The following is a 16,776-nucleotide window of genomic DNA, read 5'->3' as shown; positions in this document are numbered from 1 at the left end:
AATCAGCGCTTTGGACTCTTCCCATGCTGCTGGCTCATCCTCTGGTTTTGTTTTTCCGATTTCAACCCGGTAAGTTTCCATTCCTCCTCTGACTCAGAAGGAGTTTCGCTTTCTGAGTCAGAGGCAGGCTTGACTCTGACACTCAAGCAACCAGCACAAAAAATGAAGAACTAATATGTTAAATAAAAATTTAAATAAAATCAATTTTGAGCAGAAACTTGGAGTGCCACACAGTGCTGATCTGATCCCCCTACAGCAGAAAGGCAAGCCCAAACCCAGTGCTCCATGCAGCCCCTGCTGACACCCCCAGCAGAAAGGCAAGTCCAAACCTGGCGCTCCGTGCCGCACCTCCCCAACTCCCCGCAACAGAAAGGCAAGTCCAAACCCACTTTTTTAAATGTAAGCCCAAACTCACCCCTCTGCCAGAAGGGGATCGGCCAATCCCTCTCTAGCAGAAAGGCAAGTCCAAACTTGGTGTGCCTATTTTTAATAGTAACCCTCAAGCAACCAGAAACTACATTTATCGGCATCTACCAATCCCCATGGGTGCCGGTTAATTGAGATTCTACTGTACTTGAGAGCCTGACCCACAGCATAATAATAGATATTCAGGCGCTTTTGTTGAACCAAAGGCAGGGATACCTTTATGAGGAATGGCCTGTGTTTGTAGCTTGACACTCCCTCTTGCTCTCCCTGTCCTCCCCCACCCCGCATTGATTACAAGTCACTGATAGAAAGCAGCTGTAATACACAGTAAAGCCTTCAATGTGTGGGGAAAGGGAGAGGAGGTAGATTTTGTGCTTATTCTGTGAGAATATTACTTTCCTGCAACTCTTGTGTGGTAAAAGGATGAACCTGGGAATAAAAATGGCTATGGCTGAAATCTTTTGCATTTTTAATAATATTTTATCCACATTCATCATTAAGGGTACAGCACTGCTAAAACCTTCATATTTCTTTGAAGAAAAGAGGTACATAGATATCGAATTCCTTGCTAGAGAAACTGAGTGTTTACTTCCTGGATGTATCATACTTTTTTTTTTTTGCTTGTTCCGTATATGCTTTTTCTTCCTTTCTTTTCATGCACAGAGATCAGTGCAGTTGCCTTCTCACCGTTCAAGAAGGCTCATCAGACCTTGAGATGATGCAGGAGGCAATCAAAGCTTATCAGGTAGGAGTGCCATGAATCAGTCCTGCCATTTTGTGGATTGTCCATTATACAATCTTGTTACACTGTTTCTAAATAACACATATTACATTTGAATGTCATAGAACATAACTTAAAGCTACCAAGCATTTTAAACAAAATGATATGTCCCTCAGTAGCACCCATATTATGCCATGTTAGAATCCAAAAGAGTTTCTGAATATTTTAGATCATTGTTTTGGATAAAAAGCAAAAGGTTGATCTCCTGTTGCCATCAGTTAATGGAAATGTAAAGATGTGATCTCAGCCAAGGAACTGAAGGATGGACCTTTATTTTTATTTTTTCACAGAGCAAAATACAAAAACTAATGAAGAGTCACAGGTATAATACTCAAGAAGATTTTACGGTTGTACTACAGCCATTCCTCCGAACTATTTCATTACCTGTTTTACAGGTTTGTCTTAGATTTACATTTACTTATTTTATTTTACAAATTTTCTGCTCTTCGTTACAAGAACAATACTCCCAAAGTGGGGTACAAAATAATATCAGTAACAACAGCAGTAGCAACATCCCACCTTCATTTTGTACAACTCAAGGTGATGCACATAATGTTCCCATTTCTTATTTTCCCACAACAACAATCCTGCAAGTTTAAAATAATTTAAAGTGGATGCATATATTTATGAGATCCTGAAGATGTGAATGTAAAATTATTGTGATGTGTTTGGATTGAGGCACAAACTCCGGGAAACGTTCTTTACAAATTCATGCTTTAACCATAAATAATGGCAAATGGCAAATGGCATGAAGAAACAGATCTGATCTGTAGGAGAGTTTCCTACATATCAGCCATTGCTACAGTGCAAACTCACAGATCATACATAGCATAATCCCAGCAGATTTCCATAGATGGCTGTTCTCTGAAATGCAGTAGTTTAATAGCTTGTGTGCTTTGGATCCATTTCCTGCTTTTTAAAAGCCATATTTGTGGACTGAAATCCACAGCATAGATTCCTAGCATTATACTAGGCCAGATTCTGCATTTCTTACTTAGAATTGAGAATAGATATATCAACACTGAACAAACAAGACTGATAGCATATCAATAGAAATAAAAAGCTGTCTTGTTATGGGTTTGATTGACAGGCAGATTATATTCTTACCATGTAGAACTTCCATATTTAGAATAATTTCAACGTCTATTTTTTCATAATATGTAACTATTTCTTTGCTTGTATAATGTGCTTTAAGAATTTATTGATGTGACAGCATTTTGTACTGTGTTGTGCACCCTTTTGATATATACTTTGCAAATTTTTTAGAGCTTAAGTGACTGCTTTTAAAATGTTTAGTTTTCAGGAAATAAGAAAAAAAGAAAAAGGAACTCTATTCTGTCAAAGCCAAAATTCAAATTTGCTTGAAAGAGTTCACATTAAAACTCATTTAATCATGTAGATTAGGGAATGCAGCCAATCCTGACGATAAAGAACCCATGCGTTGCAACATTTATATTAGGTTTAATGGAATGTTCATTTTAAGCAAACTGAGCATCTTTACTGCTTTGTAATCTGAAGTCTTTTCACTTTTTAAATCTCTAATGGATCAGACCAATTACTTCTCTAATACTGTTCCCATAGTGGTCATTCCACTACCTATTGAAAACCCACAAGGAGGACATGATTGTAACATCACTCCTATAAACAGCTACTCAGAGGCATGTTGCCTACCACTTCCTCAAGTTAGCCAGTATCGTCCATAAGTTTGCCTAATCCTCCATTAAAGCTATTGAAGTTGGAGTCCATCATTACTCCTCATGGTCAGGAATTCCGTAGTTTGACTCTGTAAACTTATCAGTCTGCTTGAATCTCTCGCTTTTCACTTCATTGAATGACTCTGGATCATGACACAGGTAAGATAAAGTGTTTACATTAAAATGCCAGTTCTCTTTGAAAAAAATAAATATTATTTTGGTTCCTATTTGGCTTTGGTTTTTTTTTTTTTGCATCTTTAAAAACATAATAATAATGATGCTTTCTTCATTTCCAGGATGGGCATCCAGATATCTCCTTCTTTGCACCGGACTGTTTTCACTTTAGTCAAAAATCACATTCCCAACTTTCTAGAGCTCTCTGGAATAATATGGTGAGACACATACTTCAGGGGTATAATTCTTGTTTGAAATGGCTATATTGTTTTATTTGGAAGTGTGTGTATTCCTATTAAAAATCCTATTTTCATTTCTGGTAGTAGGTTGATAACTTGTACCTCAAGACTGGTGAAGCTGATTGAATGCCAGTGCTTTCACTGGCACTGTGATTTTCTCTCCATCCCCATTAAGACTGGACTTTTTTTTCTAATCCAGTCTTAGATGAAGCTTGAATTGGGTAACTGTTCTGTTTTGTTCTCAGAATTTTATGGGCTATCCTGCAAGAAGATACCCCATTTGTAACCTTTATGTTTGCCCACTGCTTCTTCTATCTTTTTTTCTTAGTATGGAAAATCTGTGAAAGAGGTAAACCAAATAATTGCATGAGACCTTACATAAAAAGAACTACATAATCATATCTTTCTTTTCCCTTCCAGCTTCAGCCTGTTGGAAAGAAAGACGTTTCCTTCAGTTTTATGGATAACATAACACTGAACTGCCCAACTCTGGTAAACATGATACTGTCTTCCAGTGGAAGGGTTTTGTGGAAATAAATAGGTATATAAGGAACAGCCAAGAACATTTGAATGCCAGCAATTTAACAGTTCATGCTTTATTACGGACAGGCCTCCTTTGATGGTCTTGTTCTTTGAGGACCAAGCAAATTCCCAAGTAATTTTTGTGTTGTAGATGGAAACCCTTGGTCGTATCCCTCAACTATTAGGTTGAAATTCTAGACAACTTTACTACAAAACAAAACATAATGTAGCTTCTGATTCTGAATAGCATGTTTAGGATTACACTATTAATTTATAAATAAATTATTTATGTCCTGGAGGTCACATATTCATGTACTAGATAAAACAGAAATCTTTCCAAAATATGCTCCCAGATTTCACATGGATTCTGCCAAATTCTTCTGTCCTTCATGACTCCTAGGAGGAATTAATGGTCTTAGTTCTGGAAAGTCCTTATCTCACTTATATACAGTATTTTAGTGGCATAATTATACAGATTAACAGCACAATCCTGTGCAAGTTTATTCAGAAAAAAGGCCCATTGTAGCATATTTCTAGTAAATAGGCATAACTGCAGCGTAATGTAGGTATTTTAAATTAAGGTTTTTATTTTATTTGATCTAACTAGCTAATTTATGGGATTAGTCTGCTTTATTTAATCTATGGAACTTCACAATCAGAACTGGAAAATATATGTAAGATTATGCAGATCTGCTGTGGACTTTGGTGGGAGGAGGCAGCTCTACCTAATGTTGTGGGAAAATGTCCTTTGATTTTCCAGCCCAAGCCATATGCAAGATGGCCAAACAAACACATCGTGGCCGAGCGATGTAATGGTTAAATATTGCAGTGTTTCTCAACCTTGGCAACTTTAAGATGTGTGGACTTCAACTACCAGAATTCCCCAGTCAGCAATGCTGGCTGCAGAATTCTGGAAGTTAAAGTCCATACAACTTAAAGCTACCAAGGTTGAGAAACAGTGAAATATCGGGCCAGGACGATGGAGAATTAGTTTCACCCTGAGCCATGAAATGTGACTGAATGCCTTTGAGCCTCACACTACCTCTCAGCCCAGCCTACCTCTCCAGATCATTGCTGTCAGGAAAGAAAAATGGAGAGGAAAGCACTATCCATGATGTATTGAGCTCTTGGAGATATAAATGAAGCCAACAAATAATAAATAGCCTCCTATACAACATGAGGCAATTGGACCAAGCAATATTTTTTCTATCTGTTTGTTGGGTGTAAATGCAGTCAGGGCTACATCTGTTAAAATTTCTGATGTGTTTTTCTGTGAGATATACTGTATGGTTTAAAACACAACACAGTAAAATCATTAAGATAAAATGGCTGTATTATTTTTTTAAAAGATGATGATTTGGGGGGATGCAACACTCATCGTTGGTTACAACATTTTGTGGAGTGCCAACAAGGTAATGATGATCTGAAAAGTGTCTCTGTAGCCTTTGCAAATCTTGAAAGGGTGTTTGAGTGAAGCTTGCAGATTTGTTTATCTGTGCAGTGTCTCCATTTGAACATTGGAAGGAGCTCTGGGTAGCATCTTTTAAAACACTGCATGCACAAAGTAGCCAAACGTTTTGAGCTAATGCTCATATTTGCCCTTTGGTAAGTGTGTAGGGAAATGGGTTTCTTCATACTTTTAGCAAGGGAAAGTGAGCATAGCTTGGAACACAGACTTTTCTGTTGTGAAATTAATGGGAAAGGTTAATCTTTTAAGGCCTGCGATTGCATGTAACAAGTTCTAACATATGCTGCAAAATGCTACTAGAATTTGAATTACTAAACAGCCTGTAGCTCTACTTTCCCTCTTCTCTGACCATTTTATATGTCAGATAAGCTTGCTATCACTCTTTTGCATTATCTGTGAATTATCTCATAAGGTGATGGCTCTTTCTGGCACAGTATTACCCACTTGCAGCATTGTGCAATATTTTGGATTTGCTGACAAGCAATATGATGAAAAGATACGAACTTTTCTTTTTCACGCAGCAGATTCCAGACAATGGCATTTTGTGCCTTAGCAGTTATCTGAAGTAGTCTTACTATGGAAGCTTGTCTCAGTTCGAATTTTCCAGTTGTCTCCATTATTCAAATAGAGTGATCCCAAAATTTCCCCCGTTTTTTGTGAGAGAACCATTACTGAAGCACTTCTGTTCAGACCTGCTAGACTTGCAGACTTGGCTACAATAAACTTTCTGATCAAATGGCTTGAATCCCACTTCTGTCCTTATTTCTCTGTCAGAATTTTGAAGCTTGGCATTCATATTCTTTCTCTTTTAGCAAGAACCTTTCCTGAGTACCTTCAAAAACAACAATGCCATGAATCCAACAGAAGGTCCTACCAAGTTGCCAGACCAGGTAAGTCCTTTATTATTTATTGTGCATTACCTCTCTTAGCTTAGGTCACATTTTCTGGTATCTACAGGATGTTTTCACTTTTCAGGTTAGGGCTTTGCAGTGACAGTTTGAGACCTGTAAGAGTCTGAAGCTGTGTTCCCATTTAAGCTAAAGTTTTCCATAAATGGATGCTTATTGTGGTATGTGGCAATTTCACATCTGAATTATTCTCCTCTTTTTGCATGGACTATCTGACACCCAGGTTTATTCTTCATTTGCATTACAAGTAGCCCTCATGAGCCACCATTCCATTATTGTGGTTTTGCATATTTGCTGTTGGTAAATTTAACCTGGATCTCATTATTTGCGGTAAGGAGTTTGCATATCTGTGGGCGTTGCACATGATTCTATCTGGAGGACCTTTGATGTGGTTTGGAGGCATTTAATGCATGGACAAAAAGGTAGACATGTTTTTACACATGTATAAAGTATGTTTTTCAAGATCTTGTCAGCAGTTTCAGTATTTGTGGTCTGTAGTTTGGCATGGAACCATTGCAAATAATAAGGGCCTCTGGGATTTTGGGTAAAGAAGACCCAGCACTGATAGAAGTTATCAGAGGAAATCTGTGATGAGATAAGCTTCAGTTTTTTTGTTTGTTTTAATGAGTAACAGCCATAGAATAGATAGATATGAGGGAACAATCCTTGGGGAGGAGGTACTCTTTCCCATATCTATGCTGTTTTCCCAATTTAACTTTTCCCCAAGACAATGTTATGTTTTGTAGAGGAATCCTTGTGGGAAAGGCAGTTATTTCATTAAGAAATAACCTACATCCAGTCTTCATACCCTAACAATGTGATTCGTGAGTCTGAAATATGCCCAGCTATGTCAAATGATTCTGACCTTTGATTTGACAAGGCAAGGGATAAATCTATGACTTGTGCAACTCTGAGACATGTTCAGTCAGTTCATATGGAAGAGTCAACTTACTAGGGGCTTTCAGGCAAAAACAGTTTTCCAAGAGGCCCACTGTGGTTGAGCTGCTGAGCAGAAATCTGAGCACTGAGCATATTGGAGGACCATTAACTTGTCATGTATCATCCTTTCTGAAGCCAATTCAGTGGCCTGCTAGAACCACTGAAATGGAGCAGAGCTTATAACACAGCTTAGAAGCTGGCACAGAAAAAGAAAAGTATCTTAGATAGCTTCAATGAGCATGCCAGAGAAACACAAGTTATTGCTCTTACACATTCAGTCCCCCCAAGCATAAAGAATCACACGCTTAGACATATTAGGTTAAGAAGTAAAAAGAAGCTTACTGACTTTATTCTTTGTTGCTTCTGCTACATCCATCTTGGTGAAAAAGATGAAGTTCCTTTGTTCTTCTTTTCTTTCTAATTACATAGTTTGCCCTAAACTCTCAGCCCTACAGCTGCCAAGAGGTGTGTGGAAAAAAGGGGCAGAATCCCTCATCAAGGCCCAAGCACATGGCCCTGATGAAGAGAGCAGCATCCATGCTGCCTCTCCCTGGTTGGAGAAGGGGGAAAGAGAGAAAGAGGAAGTGGGAGTGGCAACAAACAGCTTCCTCAGAGTTTCATTTTGGGCAACTTAAGATCAAACCAGTCCATCCTCCAGGAAATAAAGCCAGACTGCTCACTTGAGGGAATGATATTAAAGGCAAAACTGAAATACTTTGGCCACATAATGAGAAGACAGGACACCCTGGAGAAGATGCTGATGCTAGGGAGAGTGGAGGCAAAAGGAAGAGGGGCCGACCAAGGGCAAGGTGGATGGATGATATTCTAGAGGTGACGGACTCATCCCTGGGGGAGCTGGGGGTGTTTACAACCGACAGGAAGCTCTGGCGTGGGCTGGTCCATGAAGTCATGAAGAGTCCGAAACGACTGAACGAATAAACAACAAATTTACAAGTTAATGAGGCATGCTGGATTTGCCAAAACTTCCAACACATTTTATTATTTTCCTTCCTCTACAGTATATTCAAATATAAAGACTTGATTATGATGTACCTTGGGGGTGGGGTTGAAGAAGGGACTGCTGGGTATGACTGTTGAATAGCTAAACTTACTGTGAATATTCATGCCAATCAGTTAATTTTTTTCCAATACAGCACATAAGAATAATTAAATCATAAGGCATGTCATTAACTTCAGGCACAGAGTCAGGCACAGAATAACCTGTTCATGGAGTCAGAGAGCTGTATCTGTATCTAACGGAAGCTTGGTATCGCTCTTTTATCCTCAGTTCTTATCTGTAAAATGTTATGAATTGCATGTTTTCAGATAAGGTTGTTTGAAGACCCAAACAAAAGGAAGATTAACAATCTTAGTGGAACTTTTACAAGGGCACTGTCAACTGCTGTTGTTGTTATGGTCCTTTGAGTCAATCTTGATCTCTGGTGACTACATGGACAGGTCCATGCAGTTTTCTTGGCAACATTTTTGGAAGCAGTAGACCAGTATCTTTGGTTAGTATGATCACCCCAAAGCTGCTGGCTTCATGCCTAAGAGAGGACTAGAATTCAGGCTTCCCTGCTCCTATTTCAGCATCTTTAACCACTACACCAAACTGGTTTTCAATGTCAGCTGTGGGCAATATTAATGAATAATGCTAGGTATAATTCTACTCCTGGGATGAACCCAAGGATGAAGTCAGTAATTTCAAGTTAACTTCTTGAGGCATAGAAATAGGATGTAGAGCTTCCTTTGAAACAAGGTTCACGACTAGATTTGTGGTAGTCTCAATACATTACATCACATATGAACAAGTTCCATTGATATGTTGACTGCATTTTGTTTTTAAGAACTGGGGTAGCAATCTGCCATGTTCTGTACAGAATGAATCCAGAGAAGTCCCCACATCAGGTGAGAAATAACTGTACATACAGTAAAAAGAAAAAATAACATATTTTTCTCCTCTTCCTCCTCACTCAATGCAGACTTGTGCAAAATGTTAGGGCTTGGGGAGAGAGTGACAACATAAATATCTGTAGTTTTCTATTTTCCTTTTCTATTTTTACATTTTTAAGCATTTTAGTAACTCTATTTCCGGCTCATATTTCTCAATCAATGAATGTTTAAAACGTATTTTAACTTAGCTATAATATGTTCAGGGTTAGTATGGGTGGAAGTACAGCATACAGTGAGACTGCTTAAATCCCATTGACTTCAGTGGAATTTCAGCTGCCTAATAATATGCAGGATGGTCCCCAAAGACAAAATTAATTGCCAAATTGGATTACAAAGGTAGTGAAGAATCTGGAAAAGATAAGGCATATTTATGTTATAGTTTGGCAAGCTAGGCCAGTTCTGAGTACTGTTGATCCTTCTGTTATATTCTTCTCTTTTTGTACAACTCAGTCCTGTGCTGGATTAAATGGAGGTAAGCCCAAACTGTGTCTAGTAGGAGTTATGCCCACGTAACGGGACAGAACTTCTAAGATTTAAAAGTGTTTAACTTACCTTTTAAGTTGTACCTATCCCTACAACATTCAGCCTGTTTAGCCTATTAGGATATCTTGCTACTGTATAATACTCTTCCTCAATTTCATTTCTATTTTTTAGTGCACAGGCTGCAGCCAGCTGACATCCAAGTGATAGCTGCACTTGGTGATTCAATGATGGTAAGTACGTCCACATCTTGAGTAATGCTTTTCTTCCTAAGAACTTGAGCATCTCAACTTATTAACTGACAACCAGCAGAATGTTAATCCGAATGTTTAGTAAAGGAGACTTCACAACCAGCCAGCGTAGCTGGAGGTATGAAATGTGGTGGCAAAAACAGAAAATAGATTCTGTCAGCCAGGTCAAATGATGAACACCACGAATGGAAATATTAAAGTCATAAATTGAGCACGCGCTTTTTGTCTTGCCTACTTTCTTTAATAAATGAAGGTTTTCTAGAGCATTCTTCTGTGTTGCTTCTGGTAGGTTGATAGAGTGGCCTCATCTGCACCTGTTACCCAGATGTTAACTTTCTGATTCTGTAAGAAACAATAAATTTCTATTGGTTGCATTGCTATTTTAATTTTTTCCCCATTTTTAATAGATTGCTGAAGGAGCTAAAGCAATTGGTTTGAATGATGTCAAAACAGCTTGGAGAGGGCTTTCCTGGAGGTAAATGTTTTTTCCCCAGATTTCTTCCAAGTTCTACTAAAAACCTTTTCCATTACTGCACTCTTCAGGAATGTTAAGACAGCAAGGCCTAGAATTTCCAGCTGATAGCCCCATTATATCTGGAGAGTATCATGTTGAGTAAAGCAGAACTAGAATATGGAACTGAAGGCACTTGGTTGAAAAGTTAAGGTAATTATAGAGGTGAAAGAAATGAAAACAGGCTGCATTATGGGAAAGTTGCATCTTATGTCATATTTTCATCCCCAAACTTGCAGTTTGGTCTTTCACAACAACTTATTAGGAATCTTTTAACAATGTATTGCCATCTGGCCATCTTTAGTATGGCTTACATTTCTATCACAAGCTGAGTAAATAACTCCTGATCTGATCAAGATTTGAGATAATTCCTAAATCATTAAGCCTTCACTAGGAGTGGCACAAAGCAATAATAGGAAGCTTGCCTAATGCTGATATGTATTCATGTAACATGCTTACATTAGAAACAATATCACCAGTTCTCCTCTACAGATTTCTTCCTTGAATCTTTGTGGAATTGTTTATTGGTTTAGTCGCTTCCGACTCTTCGTGACTTCATGGACCAGTCCATGCCAGAGCTTCCTGTTGGTCGTCAACACCCCCAGCTCCCCCAGGGACGAGTCCGTCACCTCTAGAATATCATCCATCCACCTTGCCCTTGGTCAGCCCCTCTTCCTTTTGCCCTCCACTCTCCCTAGCATCGGCATCTTCTCCAGGATGTCCTGTCTTCTCATTATGTGGCCAAAGTATTTCAGTTTTGCCTTTAATATCATTCCCTCAAGGGAGCAGTCTGGCTTTATTTCCTGGAGGATGGACTGGCTTGATCTTCTTGCAGTCCAAGGCACTCTCAGAATTTTCCTCCAACACCACAGTTCAAAAGCATCGATCTTCCTTCTCTCAGCCTTCCTTATGGTCCAGCTCTCGCAGCCATATGTTACTACGGAGAACACCATTGCTGTAACTATGCGGACCTTTGTTGTCAGTGTGATGTCTCTGCTCTTAACTATTTTATCGATATTTGTCATTGCTCTTCTCCCAAGGATTAAGCGTCTTCTGATTTCCTGACTGCAGTCAGCATCTGCAGTAATCTTTGCACCTAGGAATACAAAGTCTTTAACTGCTTCTACATTTTCTCCCTCCATTTGCCAGTTATCAATCAAGCTGGTTGCCATAATCTTGGTTTTTTTGAAGTTTAGCTGCAAGCCAGCTTTTGCACTTTCTTCTTTCACCTTCATCATAAGGCTCCTCAGTTCCTCTTCGCTTTCAGCCATCAAAGTGGTATCATCTGCATATCTGAGATTGTTAATGTTTCTTCCAGCGATTTTAGCTCCAGCCTTGGATTCCTCAAGCCCAGCACGTCGCATGATGTTTCTGCATACAAGTTGAATAGGTAGGGTGAGAGTACACAGCCCTGCCGTACTCCTTTCCCAACCTTAAACCAGTCTGTTGTTCCGTGGTCTGTTCTTACTGTTGCTACTTGGTGGTTAAACAGATTCTTCAGGAGGCAGACAAGATGACTTGGTATCCCCATACCACTAAGAACTTGCCACAATTTGTTATGGTCCACACAGTCAAAGGCTTTAGAATAGTCAATAAAACAGAAATAGATGTTTTTCTGAAACTCCCTGGCTTTTTCCATTATCCAGCAGATATTGGCAATTTGGTCCCTAGTTCCTCTGCCTTTTCTAAACCCAGCTGGTACATCTGGCAATTCTCGCTCCATGAATTGCTGAAGTCTACCTTCCAGGATCTTGAGCTTTACCTTACTGGCATGTGAAATGAGTGCCACTGTTTGATAGTTTGAACATTCTTTAGTGTTTCCCTTTTTTGATATGGGGATATAAGTTGATTTTTTCCAGTCTGATGGCCATTCTTGTGTTTTCCAAATTTGCTGGCATATAGCATGCATTACCTTGACAGCATCATCTTGCAAGATTTTGAACAGTTTAGCTGGGATGCCGTCGTCTCCTGCTGCCTTGTTATTAGCAATGCTTCTTAAGGCCCATTCATCCTCACTCTTCAGGATGTCTGGCTCTAGCTGACTGACCACACCGTCAAAGCTATCCCCGATATTGTTATCCTTCCTATACAGGCCTTCTGTATATTCTTGCCACTTTTTCTTGATCTCTTCTTCTACTGCTAGGTCCTTGCCGTCTTTGTTTTTGATCATACCTATTTTGGCCTGGAATTTTCCTCTGATGTTTCTAATTTTCTGGAAGAGGTCTCTTGTCCTTCCTATTCTATTGTCTTCTTCCACTTCTGTGCATTGCTTGTTTAAAAATAATTCCTTATCTCTTCTGGCTAACCTCTGGAATTTTGCATTCAATTGGGCATATCTCCCCCTATCACTGTTGCCTTTTGCTTTCCTTCTTTCTTGGGCTACTTCCAGTGTCTCAGCAGACAGCCATTTTGCCTTCTTGGTTTTCTCTTTCTTTGGGATGTATTTTGTTGCCGCCTCCTGAACAATGTTGCGAACTTCTGTCCATAGTTCTTCCGGGACCCTATCTACTAAGTCCAGTCCCTTAAATCGATTCTTCACCTCCACTGCATATTCCTTAGGAATATTAGTGAGCTCATATCTAGCTGATCTGTGGGTCTTCCCTAATCTCTTTAGTCTGATCCCAAATTGTCCAATAAGAAGTTTGTGATCTGAACTACAGTCAGTTCCAGGTCTTGTTTTTACCGACTGTATAGATGTCCGCCACCTTCAGCTGCAAAGGATGTACTCAATCTGATTTCGGTGTTGTCCATCTGGAGAAGTCCATGCATAAAGCCATCTCTTAGGTTGTTGGAAGAGAGTGTTTGCTATGCAGAGTGAGTTGTCTTGGCAAAATTCTATCAGCCTATGTCCTGCTTTGTTTTGTTCTCCCAGGCCATGCTCACCTGTAATTCCAGGTGTCATTTGACTGCCCACCTTAGCATTCCAGTCTCCCGTGATGAAAATAACATCTCTTTTAGGCATGTTGTCCAGTAGGTGCTGCAAATCCTCATAGAACTGCTCTACTTCAGCTTCTTCAGCATCTGTGGTTGGGGCGTATATTTGGATCACTGTGGTGTTAGATGGCTTGCCCTGAATTCGAATTGAGATCATTCTGTCATTTCTTGGATTGTATCCAAGCACTGCTTCAGCCACTTTACTATTAATTATGAAGGCTACTCCATTTCTTCTGTGGTCCTCTTGTCCACAGTAGTAGATCTGGTGGTCATCTGATGTGAAGTGGCCCATTCCAGTCCATTTCAGTTCACTGACGCCCAAAATGTCTATCTTTAATCTTGACATCTCACCAATAACCACATCCAATTTGCCCTGGCTCATAGATCTTACATTCCAGGTTCCAATGTTGTGTTGATCCTTAGAACATCGGATTCGCCATTCACCACCAGCACCGTCGGCCGCTAGCCGTCCTTTCGGCTTTGAGCTTGCTGCGTCATCACATCAGGGGCTAGTTGAACTCATCCTCTGTTCCTCCCCAGTAGCATTTTGACCATCTTCCGACCTGGGGGTCTCATCTTCCGATGGTATACCAACATATCTCTGGTTGTACTGATCCATTTAGTTTTCATGGCGAGAATACTGGGGTGGGTTGCCATTACCTTCCCCAGGGATCTCATTTAGTCTGACCTCTCTGTCATGACCTTCCCGTCTTGGGTGGCCCTTCACGGTTTAGCTCATGGCATCACTGAGGTGCTCAAGCTCCAGCACCATGACAAGGTGACAATCCTTTGCTGAAGGAATACTTTGTGGAATACTGATCATTTTATATATAAAAAAAACTATTATTAAGAGAGTGATTGTTATTACACTGACATTTGGAGTAAAAATACAATGAGATAATGCCTGTTATTAAATTACTTAGTTCTTTAGGTAAAGGTAAAGGTTTCCCTCGACGTAAAGTCCAGTCGTGTCCGACTCTAGGGGGCGGTGCTCATCTCCGTTTCTAAGCCTTGGAGCCGGCGTTGTCATAGACACTTCCGGGTCATGTGGCCAGCATGACGACTCGGAACGCCGTTACCTTCCCGCCGAAGCGGTACCTATTGATCTACTCACATTTGCATGTTTTCGAACTGCTAGGTGAGCAGGAGCTGGGATTAACAACGGGAGCTCACCCTGCCGCGCGGTTTCGAACCGCCGACCTTCCGATCGGCAGCTCAGCGGTTTAACCCGCAGCGCCACCGCGTCCCATACTTAGTTCTTTGCCTAACAGCAAAATCCAGCCTTGCTTATTTTTGTGCATTCAGTTAGGCTAGTTGCTAGTTTCTGTCTCAAATTACTTTGCTGCTTTAGAAATTATGGCAAACATATGTTACTTAAGCTGATTTGAAAACTTTCTCTGAATTCATACATGCTGAATAGTTTATCTTGTAAGAGATTTTTTTTTCCAAATCTATTGTCCCCTTTCTGCAGTTGTTCTCTCTGACAGATGGTATGTGCTGGGTATGGTATTAACACTACTGACTAATTCTGTGTATTATCCTTTTTCTAGCACTGGAAGTGATGGAAGCTTAGAGACTCACACAACTTTATCTAGTGAGTAGCCAGAAACACACCAAAGTGCAAGACAGGAATACTCATAACTATACCTAAAATACATTTTAAAAATTATGAACTATTGCTGTCTACATTTTCTTTCCTTTTTTTAGTCATGCATCCTACTCCTTTATTTTCTGCTTGAGTCAAACCACTGTTTGCCATGACATTCAAAGTCATACATTATTATTAGAGTGACCTCTCCATGCATGATTTGATAGTGGTTTGTAAAGCATGACTTACAGTATAATTGGCCATCAGTTTTTTTAATAATAATTTTTATTAAATATTACAAAGAAAAAGATAAAAGCTAATGCCAACTAAAAAAAAATAACAGAGCAAAAAGGAAAGATGGAGTGCAGAAAAGAAAAAAGAATAGAAAGAAAAATAGAAAAGAAAGGAAAATTATTGTAAAGAAAAATAAAAGAGATTGATAAAGAAGTAACTTCCCCCTTTGTCACAACAAGTATAAATAATTTTAGAAACTTATCACCTTCTCTTAAAATACAACAAATGATATCTTCTTCCCATATCTCATCTCTTATCTATAAGAAAACTTTAAAGCCTCATCATCACTCAGTCCTGGTCAGCAAAAGTTCATTAAGTGTTACCAGAGATAGCAACATATCTATTTTAACCTTGATCAATTAAACCAACTTTATATTCCTTCCCTTTACAGTTGGCCACCAGTTGTGATTTAATTCCAAAAGTAGGGAAGACTTAATTCCATCATATGAAGAGGTGTGTCAGCTGTGTTCCCATGGCACACTGAACTGGATCATGAGTGGAACGAATCAGTTGTAGGGTTAGGGAGGAACAGGTTTAACCCAAAGCAGACCAGGGTTTGTTTGGAATTAAAGTACCTTCTCTGGTCAGCCATCAGGGGAACACCATAATCCAGTCAAAAGTAGAGCAGTTGCCCAGGCCTGGCCACTCAATATTCCAACATAAAGAGCTGGAGGTATTATGTGGGTAGAACAGATAAGGTGTCTCCATGGTAGGACTTATTGCAGTCACATGCTTCCTTGAGTACAAAGGCCAACCCCCCCCCCCGCCCCCCCAAATTAGGTTAGTCTGATCAAAGAGATTCTTTTTGCAAGCACCAACAGTGAGTCCAAATGAGCAGGGCAGGGGGCGACCCACTCAATAGACACTGTTGTGCCAAAACCTCCTCCTACACTTCCAAATGTAAATAAATGGCAGTACTCCATGCAATGCTATTTGGTAGCCCAGCTTGTGTGGCAGGTACTTAAGATGGAGTTTGGCATTTGCTGGCCTGTTTCTGAAGGCTTGCTGGTCCTGGTTGTGTGTCCTTGCTTCTAGGAATATGCCCTGAGTTACTTCCTAGTGTTTCCTCACTTCCCCATTCTCTGCCTGCCAAGTGGTCTTATGCCATGCCTTGGGCCTGTTACTTGTATTTCTCTTTCACGCTCCCTTACTTGGCCTGGCATATGCCCCTTAAGGGTGCGTCCTTTGCTGTTGTTTTTCTTTCTCATGGAAGGCTTTGCTTTCCATGCAGAGTATAAATGTGTTTCTCTCCTCATGGGCAATTTGGGATGGAAAGATTGGGAGCTGGGGAACTGGTATGGTAGGTTATCTACTTCCCTCTGGTGGCATTGCATTTGTGTGAATTGTTGCTGGGGGTATTTCCCTTTCTCTCCCTCCTCCCCTCTTCCACCTACTGCCAGTTACCTGGCCAGTGGGAAAAAGAGAATTGATCTAATTGAACTTAAAAATGCAAGGGGTCATAGGATATCAGGCAGAAAATTAGTAGAGACTGTGTTATAAAATGCCAAATTTTGGCCCAGTTATTGTAACCATGTGTTTTGGCAGAACCACCAGTAAGGACATCTGACAGGGCATGTGACTAAAAGGGTCAAAAGGGTCATGGCTGTATTAGGT

At 39.9% G+C, this 16,776-nt stretch overlaps 1 protein-coding gene across 1 annotated transcript in view; it reads left to right on the top strand.

Annotated features, from left to right (window-relative positions):
• PLB1 (phospholipase B1) overlaps nt 1-16,776 on the top strand; it is a 119,137-nt gene that overhangs the window by 79,099 nt on the left and 23,262 nt on the right. Inside the window, exons 33-41 of the mRNA XM_063304585.1 lie at nt 1,090-1,171; nt 1,498-1,602; nt 3,198-3,293; nt 3,735-3,806; nt 6,117-6,194; nt 8,999-9,059; nt 9,759-9,817; nt 10,243-10,310; nt 14,831-14,874. Of these exons, the coding sequence (XP_063160655.1) occupies nt 1,090-1,171; nt 1,498-1,602; nt 3,198-3,293; nt 3,735-3,806; nt 6,117-6,194; nt 8,999-9,059; nt 9,759-9,817; nt 10,243-10,310; nt 14,831-14,874 (665 nt within the window). The remainder of the gene's footprint in view (nt 1-1,089; nt 1,172-1,497; nt 1,603-3,197; nt 3,294-3,734; nt 3,807-6,116; nt 6,195-8,998; nt 9,060-9,758; nt 9,818-10,242; nt 10,311-14,830; nt 14,875-16,776) is intronic.

The sequence above is a fragment of the Candoia aspera genome, chromosome 1, assembly GCF_035149785.1.
Source record: "Candoia aspera isolate rCanAsp1 chromosome 1, rCanAsp1.hap2, whole genome shotgun sequence".
Classification (NCBI taxonomy): domain Eukaryota; kingdom Metazoa; phylum Chordata; class Lepidosauria; order Squamata; family Boidae; genus Candoia; species Candoia aspera.
Note: the sequence above shows the minus strand (reverse complement) of the source record. Positions and strands in the feature narration are given on the sequence as shown.